The following is a 19,797-nucleotide window of genomic DNA, read 5'->3' as shown; positions in this document are numbered from 1 at the left end:
GCCCAGGCCCGTGTCAACAAGATCAAAGGTAGCAAGAAGGCCACCAAGGTAACACACACTTCACACAGAGTTGTGACACATGTTCCCCTTCTAATCACTGTTCCCAATACATGCAGGTCTCTGAGAGTACAATTACTTGAGAGTACTATGAGATTTAGATGTGTGTGTGTGTGTGTGTGTGTGTGTGTGTGTGTGTGTGTGTAGGTGTTCTCCAGTGCTAAGTATCCAGCTCCAGAGCGTCTCCAGGATTACTCCTCCATCTTCAGTGGAGCCACAGACCCTGCCTCCCAGACACGCCCCCGATACCGCATACAGGCCAAACTACGACCCCTTGACGACAAGGCCCTGCAGGTAACACACATACACACAAATGTACAAAACTTTATTCGGATCTACTGTAAAACATTTCAGTACAAAGGACCTGCATTTTTCAGAGGTCTTGCAGATTATAGGACTTTGGAAAAAGAAAGCACTGGCTCCTCCACACTGCTAAATTAGTTTGTATATGCATTAAGCAAATGCAGTGTTTTAGCAGTATAGGCCTAGCTGTTTAGATACGTTTAGATATGTAATATGACCATACCTTTTTGGCTTTCATCCACGATATACAGTCTGCTTAGTCCACAGGGCTTTTACTGCTGCATTTACAGACGTGCCTATTATGTACATTTCTTGTGTTACTTTTTGAATTATTTGATTTATTAAATGTAATTTAATTTAGTCAATATTTTATTAACTCTATTTGTTGAACTGCATTGTTGGTTAAGGGCTTGTAAGTAAGCATTTCACAGTAAGGTTTACACCTGTTGTATTCGGCGCATGTGACCTGTTCTGACCTGGGGACATGACATGAAAAGCCCTGACTAAAACTACCCACAGGAAACTACTCCCTACACCAGGGTTCTCCAACTTGCAGCCTGCTGGTCAAAACATTTTTTGGGGGGGGAGACTGAAAAACACTAGCAAACTAGCTCCAAGTCATTTTAACATTGAGTAGCACCCCCCACCCCTTTTGCCCTTCGTCGGGACATGGACTCTACAAGGTGTCGAAAGCGTTCCACTGTGATGCTGGCCCATGTTGACTCCAATGCTTCCCACAGTTGTGTCAAGTTGGCTAGATGTCCTTTTGGGTGGTGGACCATTCTTGATACACACAGGAAACTGTTGAGCGTGAAAAACCCAGCAGCATTGCAGTTCTTTGTGTGTGTGTACATTAGCTCAGCAGTGAAATTGTGCATTATTGATAGTGAACACCACTGAGTTCTCCCTCGCTGCCAGAACCAAAAACGTACAGAAACAGGAGTATTCTTTTGCTGTGTCTGAGAGGGAGAGAACGATTTGTGCACTTTCCTGGCTCAGAGATGTATTATTTATGAAACCTCAAGCACTGCAGAGAGAGAGGGAGATGAGAGAGCGAGTGAATGAGTGTGAGGGAGAGAGAGATAGACAGAGGCTGATGACAAAAAGAGAAAGAGTGGGAGTTATTCATTCTGTTGAAGGTTTTGAATGTGTCTCTATCTTACCTGCAAGGCTGTCTCTATTGGAAAGCTACTAGCTCTCATTTCGCACAAAAACAGAGATGGAAAGCAAAGCCAATTCATGATTACGTCTGGTGGCCATTTGTGTTTACTGAAGGAGGTTCTTACTAGACTCATCCCATCTAATATCTGTCCTCTCTTGTTCTACACCCCTCTCTCTCTCTGTCCACCTCTAGGAGAAGTTGTGTTATTACCCGGTGTGTGTGAGCAGTAAGAAGCGTTCAGAGGATGAGACCGAAGAGGGGCTGGGCGGTCTGCCTCGAAACATATCCTCTGTCAGCTCCCTGCTGCTGTTTAATACTACAGAGAACCTGTTAGTACACACACACACACACACACACAGACACACACACACACACTCTAACTGGTCGTATATGTGTTTAGGTATAAGAAGTATGTTTTCCTGGACCCACTGGCTGGGGCGGTGACTAAAACACACACCACTCTGGAGACAGAGAAGGAAGAGAAACCATTTGACGCTCCCCTATCCATAACCAAGAGAGAACAGCTGGAGAGACAGGTACACACACTCACATCATACATACTGTATACACACTCCCACACTATTCTCGAAATAACTGGAGGCCTGTGGCATTGCTGTCTTTGGACTATAATATTTTTTCAATGGGCCATACTAAAGTGTGACTGTAAATTATTACACTTTATTTCTTCCTCCTGCTCTCATTCCCTCTCCATCTGTCCCTGTAGACAGCAGAGAGCTACTTCTATGTTCCAGACCTGGGTCAGGTCCCAGAGATAGACGTCCCCTCCTACCTACCAGACCTGCCAGGCATTGCTGACGACCTGTCCTACAGTCAAGACCTGGGGCCCGGCATCGCACCCTCTGGACCCACACACACCTTCCCTGAACTACCCTCCTTCTCTGGGGAGGACATGCCCGGTACACAGACTGTCTCTGTTGTGTGGATTATACAGAAGTTTCCATGGAAATGTTTCTATTGGTTATGTTGATTTGTTTGTTTGTTTGTTACAGGTTCTCAATTCCAAGTTGCAGTCCAGCCTCCTCCCCCACCTCCCCCTCCCCCACCACCAGAGCCCACACATATCCCCACCCCTCCCCTGGTCTCCCCCTCCTCCCCCACCAGAGCCTGCAAATAGCCCTGCAGACGCCAGCACAGGTAACACACACACAGTATACACACACTATACACAAACGCACTCTCCTTCTCTTGAAAAGTGTATTTACCTCCAGCTCCTGTAGTGGGCGCTCCCAGCGAGGTGGTTGAATCAAACAGCCGGGCCAGTCTACTAGAGTCCATACGCAACGCTGGAGGCATTGGAAAGGCCAAACTACGCAACGTCAAAGAACGCAAGATGGAGAAAAAAAAACAGAAGGAGCAGGAACAAGGTAAAGGAAAAGAGGGGAGGGAGAGGTGGATGAGTGTCTTGATTTCTCCTCTTGAATGACAAACGAGAAATTGCTCTTGAACCTGGTGACTCTTTGAGAACATTTTATAGTCCCAACAGAGCAATGATCGCTACAGGCCTCCAGTTCTTTAAAGGGGAAATCAGCAGTTGCTACATCCATTTTTGGACTTCTATGTACCCATTGATTCTTAAAGAGTACAACTTATCAATGCCTCATGAGCGTAGTTCAACTGTCGTACCCCATCAGAACCCAAAATATAAGGTTGTTTTACTCCAATGTTTGTAAACCAAATAAATATAAACAAACACTGTATAATCTAAAACAGTTAAAGCTATTATTTTGATTTCATGGGTTGAATTTGAGTGGTTCCATTTCTCCAGCCCCATCCCTGCACGTTTTGCTGAGTGGTGGGGAGAATATTGTTTTAACTGCTGATTTAACTTACAGAGCATATTTGGGACATAGTGTGTGTGTGTGTGTGTGTGTGTGCAGACTCCAAACAACAGTTACCTAACTAGTCATAGAGAACAGCTCAGGGCTGCATGACCTTTAGATATATAAACATTACCTTCATTAAAGCACTGATTTAACTACACTCTGTTTTTATCTGTAAGACTTTGCTGTGTGTGTGTGAGTGAGCAAGCTTGTGTGTTAGACCTTTGAGTGAGTCCACAGTCATTAGTGCTGGTTCAGTTGTTGCTGGACCACTCAAACATTTAACAGCGGGGTTCATCTGAACAGGAAATAAAGACTACTAGTTGTTCACTAGCTGAACTATTTATGTTGTGTGTAGCTACAGTAGATGTAACTGTTCTGGTCTCTCTCCACTGTACTAAAAACGCCATAGAAATGTAATATCATCTCTGCTTCACTGCATTGTGTTCCCTCTCTCAGTGGTAGCAGCAGCCAGTGGAGGAGACTTCATGTCAGATCTCTTCAATAAGTTGGCCATGCGAAGGAAAGGTGAGAACGCTCCTCCTCCCCCATTCTTCTCTCATCTCTCCCTGGGTTATTGTCCCTCTGATAGTAGTATTTCTAGGTCTTGGTGATAGTAGAATTTGTGTGTTTCCCAGGTATCTCTGGTAAGGGTCCTGTAGGCGGGGACTCAGGGGAGGGCCCAGCTGGATCTGGCAGCGCATTCGCTAGGATGTCCGATGTAATCCCGCCTCTTCCTGCCCCCCATCAGCCAACCACTGAAGACGAGGACGACTGGGAGGCCTGAGACTAGCCAATCAGAACCAATGGAACTCTGAGCACATCTAGCTCTAAGCCAATCAAAGAAAATAATACTGAGGAAGGAAACTAACGCTTTATATATATTTTTTAACCTTTATTTAACTAGGCAAGTCAGTTAAGAACAAATTCTTATTTACAATGACGGCCTACCCCGGGCCAATTATGCGCCGCCCTATGGGACTCCCAATCACGGTTGGATGTGATACAGCCTGGATTCGAACCAGGGACTGTAGTGACACCTCTTGCACCGAGATGCAGTGCCTTAGACCGGGATCCCTAAAAAACAAATGTGATGCTGTACTGTCTGTAGGGTTCCTTCAAGATCAGGGATGGGCAACTAAGGTGCAGTTTTGACATTTGGTTGTGCATCAGCAGTCACTTAATTAGCCCATGTCAGCTAAAATGATTTAGTCTAGTGGCCAGCTAACTTACCAATCTATCTAAACTTGTAGTAAGCATTGTTGAATTACAGACCCGGGTGGAGCCCATTTATCATATTAAATAAAAACTGCAAACCCACGAGCCACTGCGGCTGTTCGTGAGTTCCGTTTTTTGTGTGGCCCCCACAGCCCATCAAAGTTGCCCATCCCTGTTCCAGATGATACACAAATGTACTGATCCTTATTGAGAGAATACTGGACAAACAACTACAGGAGATAAGTCAGACCTCATCTCAGCATTATTAAGTATAATCAAGTAACAAGTAAATATAATTACATAACTAGCACCACACTAAAGCAGCACAACATCAGAATGTTATGAACATCATTCAATAAAAATTATTTTGCATAAAATACTGGCAGTGGAGAGTTGACTGATCTGTACTGTTGGAGAGGTATGGGTGTAAAACATACAAAGAGCCTCAACCATCATGCTTTGACGAGTGTGTGCTTTAACATCCCTCGAGGAGAATCCAATCAGAAGTCTTGTCTCCAGAGCGAGGATATCCGAGAGGTGAGGTAGCTCTCTTCTGACCAGCGTTACACACCAGAACACCTGCTACCCCTTCCTCTCATAGCTGCTGCTGTTTCTTCTTCTCCATAAAGAACTGAGAAAGAGGAAAGAAGAAGTTGGGTCAGAGTGTGACTACCCTCCCACTCTGTCTGCCGTATTCTCTCTGTTATTTCCTTATTAGGATGCTGGTGGGCGGAGTTGGGAGGGTCGTCAGCTACATGGGAAACACCTGGGCCCGGTGTCTCCCAGGATAAATACACCACTTCCCCATTCATGGAGGAGACTCTCTCCATGCAGACACCTTTATAGATTTGGTTGTTTTTCTTGGTGGTTTTTTGGTTGTTTGCTTTGGAACCTTTCAACACCCTGCATTATCACATTCATGCAAAACACTCACTTACACTACTGACTACTGATTACAGACACCATTGTATATTATACTTAGTTACTTATTTAATAAATATATATTTTATTACTCCTTATCTCCATGTTGTCTCCCTTTTGTTACGGGCTTTGAGCCGGTTCGTGACACAGAGGGCCTGTGCTCTACAGACATAGTGTGTGTGTGTATTATCCATTGCAGGTGTGTGTGTATTACCCGTCTCAGGCTGGCGAAGGCAGGGCCGAAGCTGGTGTGTGTGTGCGTGTGTGCTCTGATCCAGTCGGGGAGTTTGGCCAGCGTTGCAGGTCGGGAGTACCGTCGGTCACACAGAACGATACATGCATAGTCTTCACGGTGACGGATAGCTCTTCCTGTGGGGAGAGGAAATGAGGTCATCCCCAGAAAATTGTTTGATTAGGGGTACAGAATGATTGATTAGGCCAGGGGTATACAACGTAGCTTGTAATACAGATAGTCAATCTATAGTTAACTGAGAAGGTGTAGAAATATAGAGTACCTATGGATTGATTGACAGCCTTCATACAGAGGTTCTCTATCAGAGCCTGGCCTGGACTCCTCCCACCAGAGTGAGGCTGAAACAGAAGAGTGTGAGTGTGCCTAAGCCATAGACTTAATGCAGGATGGACTGAGTTTTCCATTCATCTCTATGGCCCAGGTTCTGACCAGAGTTAAGCGCGCATAAATGAAACCTTTTTATTCGCTTTTCTCTCTATGCGTATTCTGACCTTGAACTTAAGCTTGAGAATAGCATGCTATTCACCCACGATTTGTTTGAGGTGGAGCTTGAATAAATGAAAGTGTCTACAGAAACACCGTATTCTGACCTCGACTTAATTCTCCAATTGTTCCAGCAGTGATACGCGCGAGGAAACCATGAATAAGGTCTAGCGAACCTACCAGTTCCCAGTGGAAAAAGAGTTGATGTATGACCTTTAGAATTATTTGATTATATGCCCAGGCTTTTCTCAGTTTTATTTTACAATTTGTATCATGTTAAATATTAGCCACTATCGGGAGCCACCCACATACATGTATTTTTACATTCCATTCACCTTTCTTTCCTCTGTCACATCGGTGTAGTTGTTCCTGAGGATCGCTAGCATTAGTGGACCATATTAGGCAACGTTGTGCAATAATATGGGACATGCAGCCTATTTGAATCATTGTGCTATCTAACCCCCAAACGAGATTCAATGCCATACAACACTCCTTCTGTGGCCTCCAACTGCTCTTAAACGCTAGTAAAACCAAATGCATGCTTTTCAACCGTTCGCTGCCTGCACCCGCACGCCCGACTAGCATCACCACCCTGGGTGGTTCCGACCTAGAATATGTGAACATCTATAAGTACCTAGGTGTCTGGCTAGACTGTAAACTCTCCTTCCAGACTCATTTCAAACATCTCCAATCTAAAATCAAATCTAGAGTCGGCTTTCTATTCCGCAACAAAGCCTCCTTCACTCGCGCCGCCAGTAAAACTGACTATCCTACCGATCCTCGACTTTGGCGATGTCATCTACAAAATAGCTTCCAATACTCTACTCAGCAAACTGGATGCAGTTTATCACAGTGCCATCCGTTTTGTTACTAAAGTAACTTATACCACCCACCACTGCGACCTGTATGCTCTAGTCGGCTGGCCCTCGCTACATATTCGTCGCCAGACCCACTGGCTCCAGGTCATCTACAAGTCCATGCTAGGTAAAGCTCCGCCTTATCTCAGTTCACTGGTGACGATGGCAACACCCACCCATAGCACGCGCTCCAGCAGGTGTATCTCACTGATCATCCCTAAAGCCAACACCTCATTTGGCCGCCTTTCCTTCCAGTTCTCTGCTGTCTGTGACTGGAAGGAATTGCAAAAATCGCTGAAGTTGGAGACTTATCTCCCTCACCAACTTCAAACATCTGCTATCTGAGCAGCTAACCGATCGCTGCAGCTGTACATAGTCCACCAGTAAATAGCCCACCCAATTTACCTACCTCATCCCCATACTGTTGATATTTATTTACTTTTCTGCTCTTTTGCACACCAGTATCTCTACCTGCACATGACCATCTGATCATTCATCACTCCAGTGTTAATCTGCAAAATTGTAATTATCCGCCTACCTCCTCATGCCTTTTTGCACACAATGTATATAGACTCTTTGTTTCTTTCTACTGTGTTATTGATTTGTTTATTGTTTACTCCATGTGTAACTCGTGTGTTGTCTGTTCACACTGCTATGCTTTATCTTGGCCAGGTCGCAGTTGTAAATGAGAACTTGTTCTCAACTAGCCTACCTGGTTAAATAAAGGTGAAAAATAAATCAAATAAATGGAAGTCAGACACACATAGCAGGTTAAACCTGGAGCCTGGTGCACGGTTCAACATGACTGGACCATTGTACATACATGTTCCATGATTAGGGTATATTTATAGGATTATTGTTCAACCCCTATTATACACTTTTCCCCACCTAATATTTCATGGATTGAACTTTAATATGACAACTTCCAGGATGAATCAAACCACTTGTTTTATCCACCAATATATAGTATTGTGTGTGTAAAGGCTCTCTAAACTGTTTTTATGATTCATACATACTTTCCTAACCCTAAAATGTGCCTAAATCTACAAAATGTGACTAGTTTGTTATCTACCAGTTGGTGCTGAAATGGAGATGAATATGCATAGATGGCTTTCTTTAAATTGATCCTTATATTGTGAACCTGTTCGATGTATTTGATTTATTCTGTCGACAAAATTATAATTAAAAGGTGCACCATATTTAAAGGGATGGCTTAAGATAAATGTACTCAAAACCCCATTGAATGAAAACTCCTTGAGAAAATCAGTTAGCCAGCAAATGAGAGGGTTTTCAGCAGTTGAATGAAATGTATTCAGAGAGTGCAACGGAGCCACACCTGCAGAGCACGTTACGTGACTGAATAAGGTAGGAAAGGCATTCATTGTGTAGGAAAGGCATTCATTGTGTAGGAAAGGCATTAATTGGGTAGGAAAGGCATAAATTCCTAAGTTGGAATTGGCCCCTATGAGAAGGGTGAGAATGGTAAATGAATACTCGAAAATGTGTATGCGCGTGTTTTCCGTCTCACCAGGTTCTTGTCCAGGTAAGCCATCTTCTCCTTTAACTCTGGAGACTTGATGTTTGGATATGGCATCCCTACCATCACAATACACCTACACATACACGCACATTTTATTAACATACCACAGGGGTCGGCATTTTAGTTTTGGGTCAATAAAGACTGATACCTGGTGATTTTACAGCTAAAATGAGTTTACTTCAGGAAATCTGTTTCCAAGTATTCCCATGAATAAAAAAAGGACATGCAGTGCATTCAGAAAGTGTTCAGACCCCTAGACTTTTTAAACATTTTGTTACGATACAGCCTTATTCTTACATTTATTAAATTGTTTATTTTCCTAATCTACTCACAATACCCCATAATAACAAAGCAAAAACAGGTTTAGAAATAAAAAAATAAATCAAAACGATTTAAATACATTTACTTAAGTATTCAGACCCTTTACTCTGTACTTTGTTGAAGCACCTTACAGCCTCGAGTCTTCTTGGGTATGACCCTATAAGCTTGGCACACTTGAATTTGGGGAGTTTCTCCCATTCTTCTCTGCAGATCCTCTCAAGCTCTGTCAGGCTGGATGGGGAGCGTCACTGACAAGCTATTTTCAGGTCTCTCCAGGGATGTTTGATCGGGTTCAAGTCTGGGCTCTGGCTGGGCAACTCAAGGATATTGAGACTTTTCCCGAAGCCACTACTGCATTGTCTTGGCTGTGTGCTTAGGGTTGTTGTCCTGTAGGAAGGTGAACCTTCGCCCCAGGCCCTAAGCACTCTGGAGCAGGTTTTCATCAAGGATCTCACTGTACTTTGTACTCTTGTTCATCTTTGCCTTGATCCTGACTAGTCTCCAAGTCCCTGCCGCTGAAAAACATCCCCACAGCATGATGCAACCACTACGCTTCATCTTAGGGATGGTACCAGGTTTCCTCCAGACGTGACGCTTGGCAATCAGGCAAAAGAGTTCAATCTTGGTTTTATCAGACCAGAGAATCTTATTTCTCAAACTCCAAGCGGGCTGTCAGTTGCCTTTTACTGAGGAGTGTGTTCTGTCTGGCCACTCTACCATAAAGACCTGATTGGTGGAGTGCTGCAGAGATGTTTGTCCTTCTGGAAGGTTCTCCCATCTCCACAGAGGAACTCTGGATGAGAGACCAACGGGTTCTTGATCACCTCCCCGACCAAGGACCTTCTCCCCCGATTGCTCAGTTTGGCCGGGCGGCCAGCTCTATAAAAAGAGTCTTGGTGGTTCAAAACTTCTTCCATTTAAGAATGATGGAGGCCACTGTGTTCTTGGGAACGTTCAATGCTGCAGGAATGTTTTGGTACCCTTCCCCAGATCTGTGCCTCGAGTCTCATAGCAAAGGTCCTGAATACTTATGTAAATAAGGTATCTGTTTTAAATTTTTAATACATTTGCAAAAAAAAAAACTTTTAGATTTGTCATTATGGGGTATTGTGTATATATATTGATGAGGGAAAACATTTATTTAAATCAATTTTAGAATAATGCTGTAACATAACAAAACGTGGAAAAAGTCAAGGGGTCTGAATACTTTACGAATGCACTGTATATGATCATGTAAATGTAATAAAGGTATGACATTATTGTTATTTTCAAATACAATGTCTCTTTGGGCTTAATTTGTACACTACAAATTGACCACAACTACTATAATTATGTTCTGCTGACCATCCGCTCTGACAACAATCGGCCAGCGGCTGAATCTAGTTACCGACCCCTGACATACACCGTCTTTATCCAAGAAACAAACAACCAATGCTTTCACAATGAGAGATCTGTAACACACACCTGCCTAGGTCGTCCGAGAAGTTGATACCCTCGCTCATCTTTCCCCCGACCACAGAGAACAGCAACGCTCCAGAGAGTGTACCCCCATCCACAGCACACCTCTGAGAGAGATAGTCATTCAACAAGCTTTCCAAAAAGCAATATCTTTATCTGATGTTTAAATCTCATAAAGGTGAGATGAGGTGTTTTGTAGTCATTTCAAGTGACGGTAGTTTGTTTTGGGTCTCACCTGGATTGTGCGTGAGAACTCATTGAGCACTTTTTCCACCTGGTTGGCTTTCTTTGGCTCCTGGAAGATCTGAGAGAAACACACACTGAATATATGGACTTTCAAGAGAGAAACATATATACTTGATAGCAAGATGGTATGTGTACCTTCTTCTTGCTAGAGAGGCGTGCCAGAACTCCGCTGGCCTCCCAGTTCTCCAGAATCCTTCTGGAGTAATCGTAGGAAGGGAAGAAACACACCACGCCTCCCGGCACCACGTTACACAGGTTAGACAGCACACGGCCAGTCTCCTCCATCTACCCACACACAAACACATACACATTACACTCCCCTCCGCCCATTAGCATTAACATTGGCTTCTCAGAATGGCATAATGCCGTTTTAAAAGGTGTGTGTGTAACCATGTGTGGTGTGTCTCTGTTCTGGAAGGTGAACTCCAGCTCCTGACCAGACGGGCCACTGCACAGCACTACGGGCAGGATATTCTCTGGAGGAATCACATGACCTGCCAAACACACATACACACAGTCAGTTTGTCCAAACCAGGAGCTTCTCAGCTAGAACCAATTAGTACCTGTGTTCAATGAGAAATGACTTTATGGTTTATTATCACTATAACACTGACCTTTAACCTGCTCTCTTATTCTAGCTAACTACCCCCAGTCCTCCCAGATCTATCCCAGGGTGCAGTAGCTTAGGGTACTCACCACAGGAGAACTCTATGATGCGCTCCGGTCCAACACCAGCAGAGAACAACAGCTCCTGCTTAAAGTCAGACACCTAGACACAGACGCACAGAGTAGTTGTCTTGACTTTAATTTGCCTAGGTCATCACAGGGGATGAAGATAAGAATGAGTACATGTGTGTGTTCTTACAGGCTGCATGGTTCCTCCAGCGATGATGACAGCTCTACAGTCCTTCAGCACCTGAGCAAAGTGGACCGCTGGGTTCAACAGGAGGAACTTCATACTACTCACCGCTACACTACCTGGAGAGCAAGAGGTCATAGAGAAACATTAGCATGTTGGGAGAAACTAGTTTCTGCTCAACAGAGAAGTTGGTGTGTGTATGTACCTTGTGTGTGTAGCACCACACGTCCGTCAGTGTTGGCATTGGTGAGAGCCATGAAGAAGCCCTCTACCTGCATCATAGGGGATGCTGCCAGATCCCTGTCCTCTGCTGCTCCCTGCTGGCCTGGAGGTGACTCTACAGGAAAGAGAGAGGGGGACAGAGAGAGAGTGTCTCTGTTAGCCAGTCCTTGCACCTTAAACATGGTGGCAGTCCGTTTTTTGTACATCAGTTAGCTTGGTTCATCACAATACCGTCAACATTTTACAAGGTGACATTCCTAGTGTGTGTGTGTTTACCTGTGTCAGGCTGTTGGCTGCTCTGCAGTGTCTGTAGGTAGCGGTTCAAGCCTTCAGTCCGACGATTCTCTTTGTTGGCAGACTGTGTCTGTGTGTGTGAGGTTTGTGTGTGTGACGTCACACCTGTACCTGCATACTTTTCTATGAAGCCACACAGCTAGAAAGAGAACAAACAACATTAGAAAAACACACACACACACACACACACACACACACACTACACTTACCTTTCTGCTGATCATACTCTTCTCAAAGTATCGCTGTACCTTCATAGAGAGACAAAGAGGAAGAGAAGGAAGCAAAGCAATTTGTCACCAATAACCATAGAATCCATCAATCCCTTCCCCAATTTTTGTGCCAATCGCAGTGTGTTGTGATGTAGTTGTGGTCGTGGTTACCTTGAAGAGGTTGATGTTGTCTATCTGAGCCTTGAACAGGAAGTTATTGATGGTCAGCAGTTCGGTTGCTGGGAGACAAAGTGAGGGGAAGGTCACTACACGGTGTGTGTTTTGTGTGTGTGTGTGTGTATGTGCGTGCGTGTGTTCTTACCTGGCTGAGTAGTCTGGCTGTGTGGATTCTGCCCCACCTTACCTAGACAATATTGATATAACATGGTTTTATATCTAATATGTTTTAAACTCCACTTAGCCTAACAGAAGGCGTTCAGAATACTGATAGAGCTATTACCATATACAGTGGATTTGGAAAGTGTTCAGACCCCTTCCCCTTTTCCACATTTTGTTACGTTACAGCCTTATTCTAAAATGGATTAAACAAGAAATATCCTCATCAATCTACACACAATACCCTATAATGACAAAGCGAACAGGTTTTTAGAAATGTTTGCAAATGTATTAAAAACAAAAAAAACTTCTTTACATACAGTCCCAGTCAAACGTTTCGACACACCTACTCATTCCATGGTTTTATTTTTTACTATTTTCTACATTGTAAAATAACAGTGAAGACATCACAGCTACGAAAAAACACATCTGGAATCCTGTAGTAACCAAAAAAGTGTTAAACAAATCAAAATATATTTTATATTTGGGATTCTTTAAAGTAGCCACTCTTTGCACTCTCTCAACCAGTTTCCAAAAAAACACTACTAAAAGAAACCAATAAGAAGAAGGGACTTACTTGGGCTAAGAAACATGAGCATTGGATATGAGCGGTGGAAATCTGTCCTTTGGTCTGATGAGTCCAAATTTGAGATGTTTGGTTGCAACTGCCATGTCTTTGTGAGACGCAGAGTAGGTGAACGGATGATCGCTGCATGTGTGGTTCCAACCGTGAGGCATGGAGGAAGAGGTATGATGATTCTGGTGACACTGTCTGATTTATTTAGAATGCAAGGCACACTTAACCAGCATGGCTAGCACAGCGTTCTGCAGCCATACGCCATCCCATCTGGTTTGCGCTATCATTTGTTTTTCAACAGGACAATGACCCAACACAACTCCAGGCTGTGTAAGGACTATTTGATCAAGAATAAGTGTGATGGAGTGCTGCATCAGATGACTTGGCCTCCAATTGAGATGTTTGGGATGAGTTGGACTGCAGAGTGAAGTAAAAGCAGCCAACAAGTGCTCAGCATATGTAGGAACTCCTTCAAGACTGTTGAAAAAGCATTCCAGGTGAAGCTGGTTGAGAGAATGCCAAGAGTGTGCAAAGCTGTCATCAAGGCAAAGGGTGGCTACTTTGAAGAATCTGAAATATATTTTGATTTGTTTAACACTTTTTTGGTTTCTACATGATTCCCTATGTGTTATTTCATAGTGTTGATGTCTTCACTATGATTTTACAATGTAGAAAATAGTCAAAATAAAGAAAAACCCTTGAATGAGTATGTGTGTCCAAACTTTTGACTGGTACTGTATGTATTCAGACCTTTGCTATGAGACTCGAAATTGAGCTCAGGTACATCCTTGTTTCCATTGGTCATCCTTGAGATGTATCTACAACTTCATTTGATTTGGAAAGGCATACACCTGTCAATATAAAAGGTCACACAGTTGACAGTGCATCTTAGAGCAAAAACCAATCCATGAAGTCAAAGGAATTGTCCGTATAGCTCAGAGAAAGGAATGTGTCGAGCCACAGATCTGGAGAAGGAATACCAAAACATTTCTGCAGCATTGAAGGTCCCAAAGAACACAGTGGCCTCCATCATTCTTAAATGGAAGAAGTTTTGAACCTAGAGCTGGCCACCCGGCCAAACTGAGGGGGAGAAGGGCCATGGTCAGGGAGGTGACTAAGAAACCGAAGCTCACTCTGACAGAGCTCGAGAGTTCCTCTGTGGAGATTGGAGTACCTTCCAGAAGGACAACCATTCTCTGCAGCACTCCACTAATCAGGCCTTTATGGTAGAGTGGCCAGGCGGAAGCCACTCCTCAGTAAAAGGCACATGACAGCCCGCTTGGAGTTTGCCAAAAGGCACCTAAATGACTCTCAGACCATGGGAAACAAGATTATCTGGTCTGATGAAACCGACATTGAAGTCTTTGGCCTGAATGCCAAGCATCACGTCTGGAGGAAACCTGGCACCATCTCTATGGTGAAGCATGGTGGTGGCAGCATCATGCTATGGGGATGTTTTTTAGCAGCAGGGAGTGGGAGACTAGTCTAGATGAACAGAGCAAAGTAAAGAGAGATCCTTCATGAAAACCTGCTCCAGAGCGCTCAGGACTTCAGAGTTCACTTTCCAACAGGACAACGACCCTAAGCACACAGCCAAGACAACGCAGGAGTGGCTTTGGGACAAGTCTCAGACTTGAACCCGATCGAACATCTCTGGAGAGACCTGAAAATAGCTGTGCAGTGATGCTCCCCATCCAACCTGACAGAGCTTGAGAGGATCTGCAATACTTATTTTCCACCATAATTTGCAAATAAATTCATTAAAAATCCTACAATGTGATTTTCTGGATTTTTTTTCTCATTTTGTCTGTCATAGTTGAAGTGTACCTATGATGAAAATTACAGGCCTCTCTCATCTTTTTAAGTGGGAGAACTTGCACAATTGGTGGCTGACTAAATACTTTTTTACCCCACTGTATGCAAATGTGATATTTCACATGCAAAAACAGTACTCCTGTTTTTGCTTTGTCATTATGGTATATTGTGTATAGATTGATGAGGGGGAAAGAATCTACGTAATACATTTTAGAATAAGGCTGTAACGTAACAAAATGTGGAAAAAGTGAAGTGGTCTGAATACCTTCCGAATGCACTGTATATAGGGATCTTGTTCTGGCTCTTTTTCACAGGGCACACATACACACACTTACCTCCCAACACACGCACCAGCCCCTCCACCACAAAAAGGATCTGTTTAATGTACATCAGGTTCTTGGCCTTCAGTCGACTCCTGTTACACACACACACAATCAGACACCGTGTGCGTGTATGTGTGTGTGTGTGTGTGTGTGTGTGTGTTTACCTGTAGCGTTCAGAGTACTGTGCAAGCTGGGAGTATGCACGGCATAGCTGGACACAGTAAAAAACGTCATTAAACAATATAGACAGCAACAAATGTTATTCTACCACAGACACATCGACAAACTACAGTTCTTGTGTGTGTGTGTGTGTGTACCTGTGCTCCAGTTAGTTCTGAGCTGTGTATACAGGAGAGAACGTCACTGAGGTTGTGAGCCTCATCTATGATCAGCACCTAACCCAATCAAATCAAACAGGTAAAACAGCTCAATACATTGTAGAATAGGTAGAGATAGCACAAGGGCGAAATACACGGTGAACTTTAGAAAGCTAAAATATTCATGTTCAAAGGTGTGTGTTTTAAGCATGGTTAACCTGTCCTTTGAGCTGCACCCCCGATGCTCTCCTCGTCCCCTCATGAAGTACAGTCTGATAGGGCAGCACCACCAGCTATACACACACATACATCAAAGACCAGGGTCTCACAATGTAATACCATAATCATTTGAGGGAAAAGGTGTGTGTGATGGTGTGTACCTGTGCGGGGGGTATAGCGAGGCGTGTAGCGTAGTAGGGACAGGAGCGTGTTTCTCTGGCCAGGCTGAGCAGCTGTTCTATGTCTCGTACCGCCCCCAACACTGTATCCCTCAGTGTCTGCAGCCCCTGAGCCCCTACGTACGGACACACCGCCTTAGACGCACCCCTCTTCCTCTTACCACCCTCCACTTCCTTCAGACGCTGGTCTGAGAGAGAATACAGGAGAGAAAGAGAGGACATCTTTGAGAAACGAGAGCAATGCGGCAGGCCTAGAGTTCTTTAAAAAGGATAGATTCCTCCTAAAATAAATGTATATGACTTTCCTTAACTGTAGTTGATTCACCAAGACAGTTTTTGAATATGAATTCCCTTACTGAGATACCGAATAACCATATTTTGTTGAGTCAGCATTGCCATAATACCCCCATACATTCTGGGAGCATATGTTCTCACCGTGTTTGTTCTTCTGCATTTCCATACAGCGGTCGTTGATACGTTGGACGCTTCCCAGCCGACGCACCTCCTCATTTACACACATATTCTACACAGACACAGCTTATTAATACACAGGATCTACAGGAATGGAAAGAATGTGTAAAGGCCGGTGTGTGTGTATGTGTACCTGTCGGGACCCCAGTGGGACCAGGCTGATGTCCTGGCTGAAGGGACTCTTCTGTACCTCATGAACAAACTGAGCCAGCTGGGAGTGTGTACGGCTGCAGTAGTAGATCTGATGAAACACACGCGCGAACACACACTAAGTGGTGTTGACCGAGGACAAAATTCTACATAAGAGAAATAACCTAAGAATCACAGATACCGTAATTTCCGGACTATAAGCCGCTACTTTATTCCCACACTTTGAACCTCGCGGTTTATACAATGACGCGGCTAATTTATGGATTTTTCCCGCTTTCGCAAGATTCATGCCGCCGCCAAAAAACTGAGCACCGTCACATAATGTGACGTAAATCGAGCGCGCTCAAACTTCCCATCATTCTGATTACGGTAGTAATTTTGTCACCCTCATCATGGCAAAGACATGGAGAAATGCATATGATGCAGCTTTCAAGTTGAAGGCGATCGATCTGGCTGTTGGAAAAGGAAATAGAGCTGCTGCATGGGAGCTTGGCCTTAATGAGTCGATTATAAGACTTTGTAAACAGCAGCGTGAGGAAAAGACAACAAACCTTTCAGAGGGAAGAAAAGCAGATGGCCCAAAGTATTTGCAGCCACTCGACATCAGTGTAAATCGTGCATTTAAGGTGGCGCTCCGTGTTCAGTGGGAGGCTTGGATGACAAGTGGGGAGAAATCCTTCACTAAAACGGGCCGCATGCGAAGAGCAACTTATGGTCAAGTCTGCCAGTGGGTCCTGACAGCGTGGAGCATTGTCAAAAAATCCACTATCATCAACGGGTTTCGAAAGGTTGGACTGCTGCGTGTTGAAGGGGCAGCATGAGCTCAGCGGGGTATTTGCCTCCGGATGAAAGTGACGAGAGCAACAATGAAAACGATCCAACATCGGATGAAGCAATTCTGAGGCTATTCAACTCCGACACCGAAGGAGATGACTTCAGTGGTTTCAGTGCACAGGAGGAGGCTTGGTAGGCTACTGTTTTCATTTTTGTTACAAGCCGTGTTTCGTTAAAGCCTATTTATTTTTGTTACAAGCCGTCCGGAAGGCACCTGCGGCTTAAAGACATGTGCAGCTTATTTATGTACAAAATACATATTTTTTAATAATTCAGTGGGTGCGGTTTATATTCAGGTGCGCTTAATAGTCCAGCAATTACGGTATACCTTGGTGACGTGCTCCTCCACCAAGTCATCTTCATCATCGTCATCACCACCACAGAACCTGTCGAGTTGAGACAGGGGTGTCATCATGTTGTCAAATTGAAACACTCTACTATTTTATTAAGCTACACTCAATTGTGGCCTAGTAATTGGGTTGTCCTTACTTGTTCTTGGGCTTTGATTCGTCATCGCTTTCATACTCAGCCACAATAAGCTCCTCCTCAGGGTTGTTTAGCTCCCCCTCCTGGGGGTCCTTACTTAGCTGCAGCAGCTTCACTGCCTCATCATCCTCACAGCTCTACATATACACACACGCACAACATTTAAGCTGTTACTGTATACAGCTATACTCTACTGAATATTAGAATGTTATGCTCTACCTTTCTCTTCAGAGCGTATTTCAGCTGAGAGTTGTTTCTGATCATTTCCAGGTGTTCCTCCCTCTTCTTCCTCCGCAGCTCTTCATCCTGACACACACACAAAGATACAGAAACACAAGAGTGATGCTAACATTCTGTAAACACATAAGTCACACCAAACTACCTCAAAGACCCCTCCCCAAACATATATACACCACTACCTTCAGTTTAGACACAAAGTCCCGTTCTGCCTTCTTCTGCACAAAGTCAGTGATCCAGTCAGGCTCAGCAGAGGAGGATGTTGTGGTAGAGAGGGATGAGGAGATGGAGAGAGATGTACCTCCATCCCCCTGCAGCAGTCTGTCTGCCTCCTGTCTCCTCTTTTCCTCATGGTCCCTCAGCCAGCTCAGAGCTCCACAGATCAGACTCAGAGACTTGCCCTGGAACAACAATATATTAATACACAGACTGAGACAGATAGACACACACGTTATTACATAGATATGAACACACACACACCGTTCCAGTAGGGCTCTCAAAGATGCCGACTTTGCTGTGCTCCAGTGCCCCATACAGGGCCTGCATGAACTGCTCCTGGATGGGGTATGGCTGGTAGGGGAAGGGGAAGTGGGGGGCACCAGCCTCTTCCATCACTGCTAATAATACTCTTGCTGCCTGGGGGGTTAGAACACTGACAAACTCAGTTGTAATTACCTGTACTATATAAACTCTTTAGTACGTGAAATGCACATTTAGAGCTAGCTAGGTACTTTTTTCGTAGCAGAACTGTTGTAAGCTGAGCATTATCATATCAAGTTGTTGAGAATTCTCAGTTAAACTAACGTTACCGGACTTTCTCAATGCCATACATGGTAACTGATGTGACACTACATTGGGAGTACACTGTTACCTATGGGTTTTAGATCAATGGTTTTAGATCATTGTCTAACATATTCCATCCTCCTCTGCTGGGCCTGACTGGATCACTGACTTTGTGCAGAAGGCAGAACGGGACGTTGTGTCTAAACTGAAGGTAGTGGAGTCTAACATACATTTTACATTGTAACGTTATGTATGGGACTGTCAGCCTTGGCAAATAATGATTATGCTATAGCTACATTGCATGGAGCATGCATTAGCTAGCTACTTCCTAGTCTGGTCAGTTGTCGATGATGTTAGTTCGAAACGATCGTGACACTTAACCGTTGAATAGTTAAAACAATAAATACAAATACTCACAGGTATGGTTTGATTTTAGTTCAATGACTAGTTGGAGGCTGGCTGGAGCTAGCAAATATGTTTTTACAGAATTCGTGCATCTTCTACAAGCGCGCCAAGTGTTTCAGAAACGGACCAATGACACGCCGGTGAAATGAAACGTCAGGAGGGACGTGCCCGGGCGGCGTGGGGAGAGAGCGCTGAGCTCTGTCTGGGTTTTTATTTTAAAGAATTTGACCATATGAAAGATGGACGTAAAAAAAAACAATGCTCTTTCTCCCACCACAAAAAAAACGTTATTGTTTAAAATATATATATATTCCTCGCTGTGTTTACTACTCAAGAAAGAAATGTGTGAGATAATGTACAGTATTTGTTTAGATGGCGATGAGTCACTTCACGACCGTCCCTTCCAAAGCCCGCCACCCCC

The 19,797-nt window shown here is 44.1% G+C and overlaps 2 protein-coding genes across 4 annotated transcripts in view; one reads left to right on the top strand and one right to left on the bottom strand.

Annotated features, from left to right (window-relative positions):
- wash1 (WAS protein family homolog 1) overlaps positions 1-4,958 on the top strand; it is a 6,105-nt gene extending 1,147 nt beyond the window's left edge. The window contains 10 exon segments of the mRNA XM_029667939.2: positions 1-48; positions 205-351; positions 1,715-1,851; positions 1,923-2,058; positions 2,247-2,439; positions 2,533-2,620; positions 2,622-2,677; positions 2,752-2,907; positions 3,823-3,891; positions 4,002-4,958. The exon segment at positions 1-48 is cut by the window's left edge and continues 64 nt beyond it. Of these exon segments, the coding sequence (XP_029523799.2) occupies positions 1-48; positions 205-351; positions 1,715-1,851; positions 1,923-2,058; positions 2,247-2,439; positions 2,533-2,620; positions 2,622-2,677; positions 2,752-2,907; positions 3,823-3,891; positions 4,002-4,150 (1,179 nt within the window). The 3' untranslated portion in view covers positions 4,151-4,958.
- Positions 4,238-19,725, bottom strand: ddx11 (DEAD/H (Asp-Glu-Ala-Asp/His) box helicase 11). Of its 3 annotated transcripts, none has more exons than XM_029667936.2 (28): positions 19,389-19,725; positions 18,669-18,840; positions 18,371-18,589; positions 18,171-18,257; positions 17,955-18,088; positions 17,794-17,851; positions 16,615-16,722; positions 16,446-16,533; positions 15,993-16,198; positions 15,831-15,905; positions 15,613-15,690; positions 15,460-15,506; positions 15,308-15,387; positions 12,567-12,608; positions 12,416-12,483; positions 12,245-12,283; positions 12,018-12,174; positions 11,725-11,856; positions 11,526-11,638; positions 11,357-11,429; positions 11,051-11,154; positions 10,796-10,945; positions 10,650-10,718; positions 10,421-10,521; positions 8,624-8,708; positions 6,018-6,093; positions 5,717-5,871; positions 4,238-5,212 (listed from the first exon to the last, which is right to left on the bottom strand). In XM_029667936.2, the coding sequence occupies exons 2-28, from the start codon at positions 18,798-18,800 to the stop codon at positions 5,177-5,179; spliced, it is 2,712 nt and encodes a 903-aa protein (XP_029523796.1). In that variant the 5' UTR covers positions 18,801-18,840; positions 19,389-19,725; the 3' UTR covers positions 4,238-5,176. The 3 variants fall into 3 exon arrangements, with proteins under 3 accessions (XP_029523796.1, XP_029523795.1, XP_029523797.1); XM_029667935.2 differs by having other exon boundaries at positions 18,669-18,824; XM_029667937.2 differs by having other exon boundaries at positions 12,245-12,277; positions 18,669-18,824.
- Positions 19,726-19,797: the final 72 nt, after the last annotated feature.

Source organism: Oncorhynchus nerka, linkage group LG9a (assembly GCF_034236695.1).
Source record: "Oncorhynchus nerka isolate Pitt River linkage group LG9a, Oner_Uvic_2.0, whole genome shotgun sequence".
Taxonomy (NCBI): Eukaryota; Metazoa; Chordata; class Actinopteri; order Salmoniformes; family Salmonidae; genus Oncorhynchus; species Oncorhynchus nerka.
The sequence above is the reverse complement of the archived record's forward strand: the minus strand, read 5'-3'. Positions and strand labels throughout refer to the sequence as shown.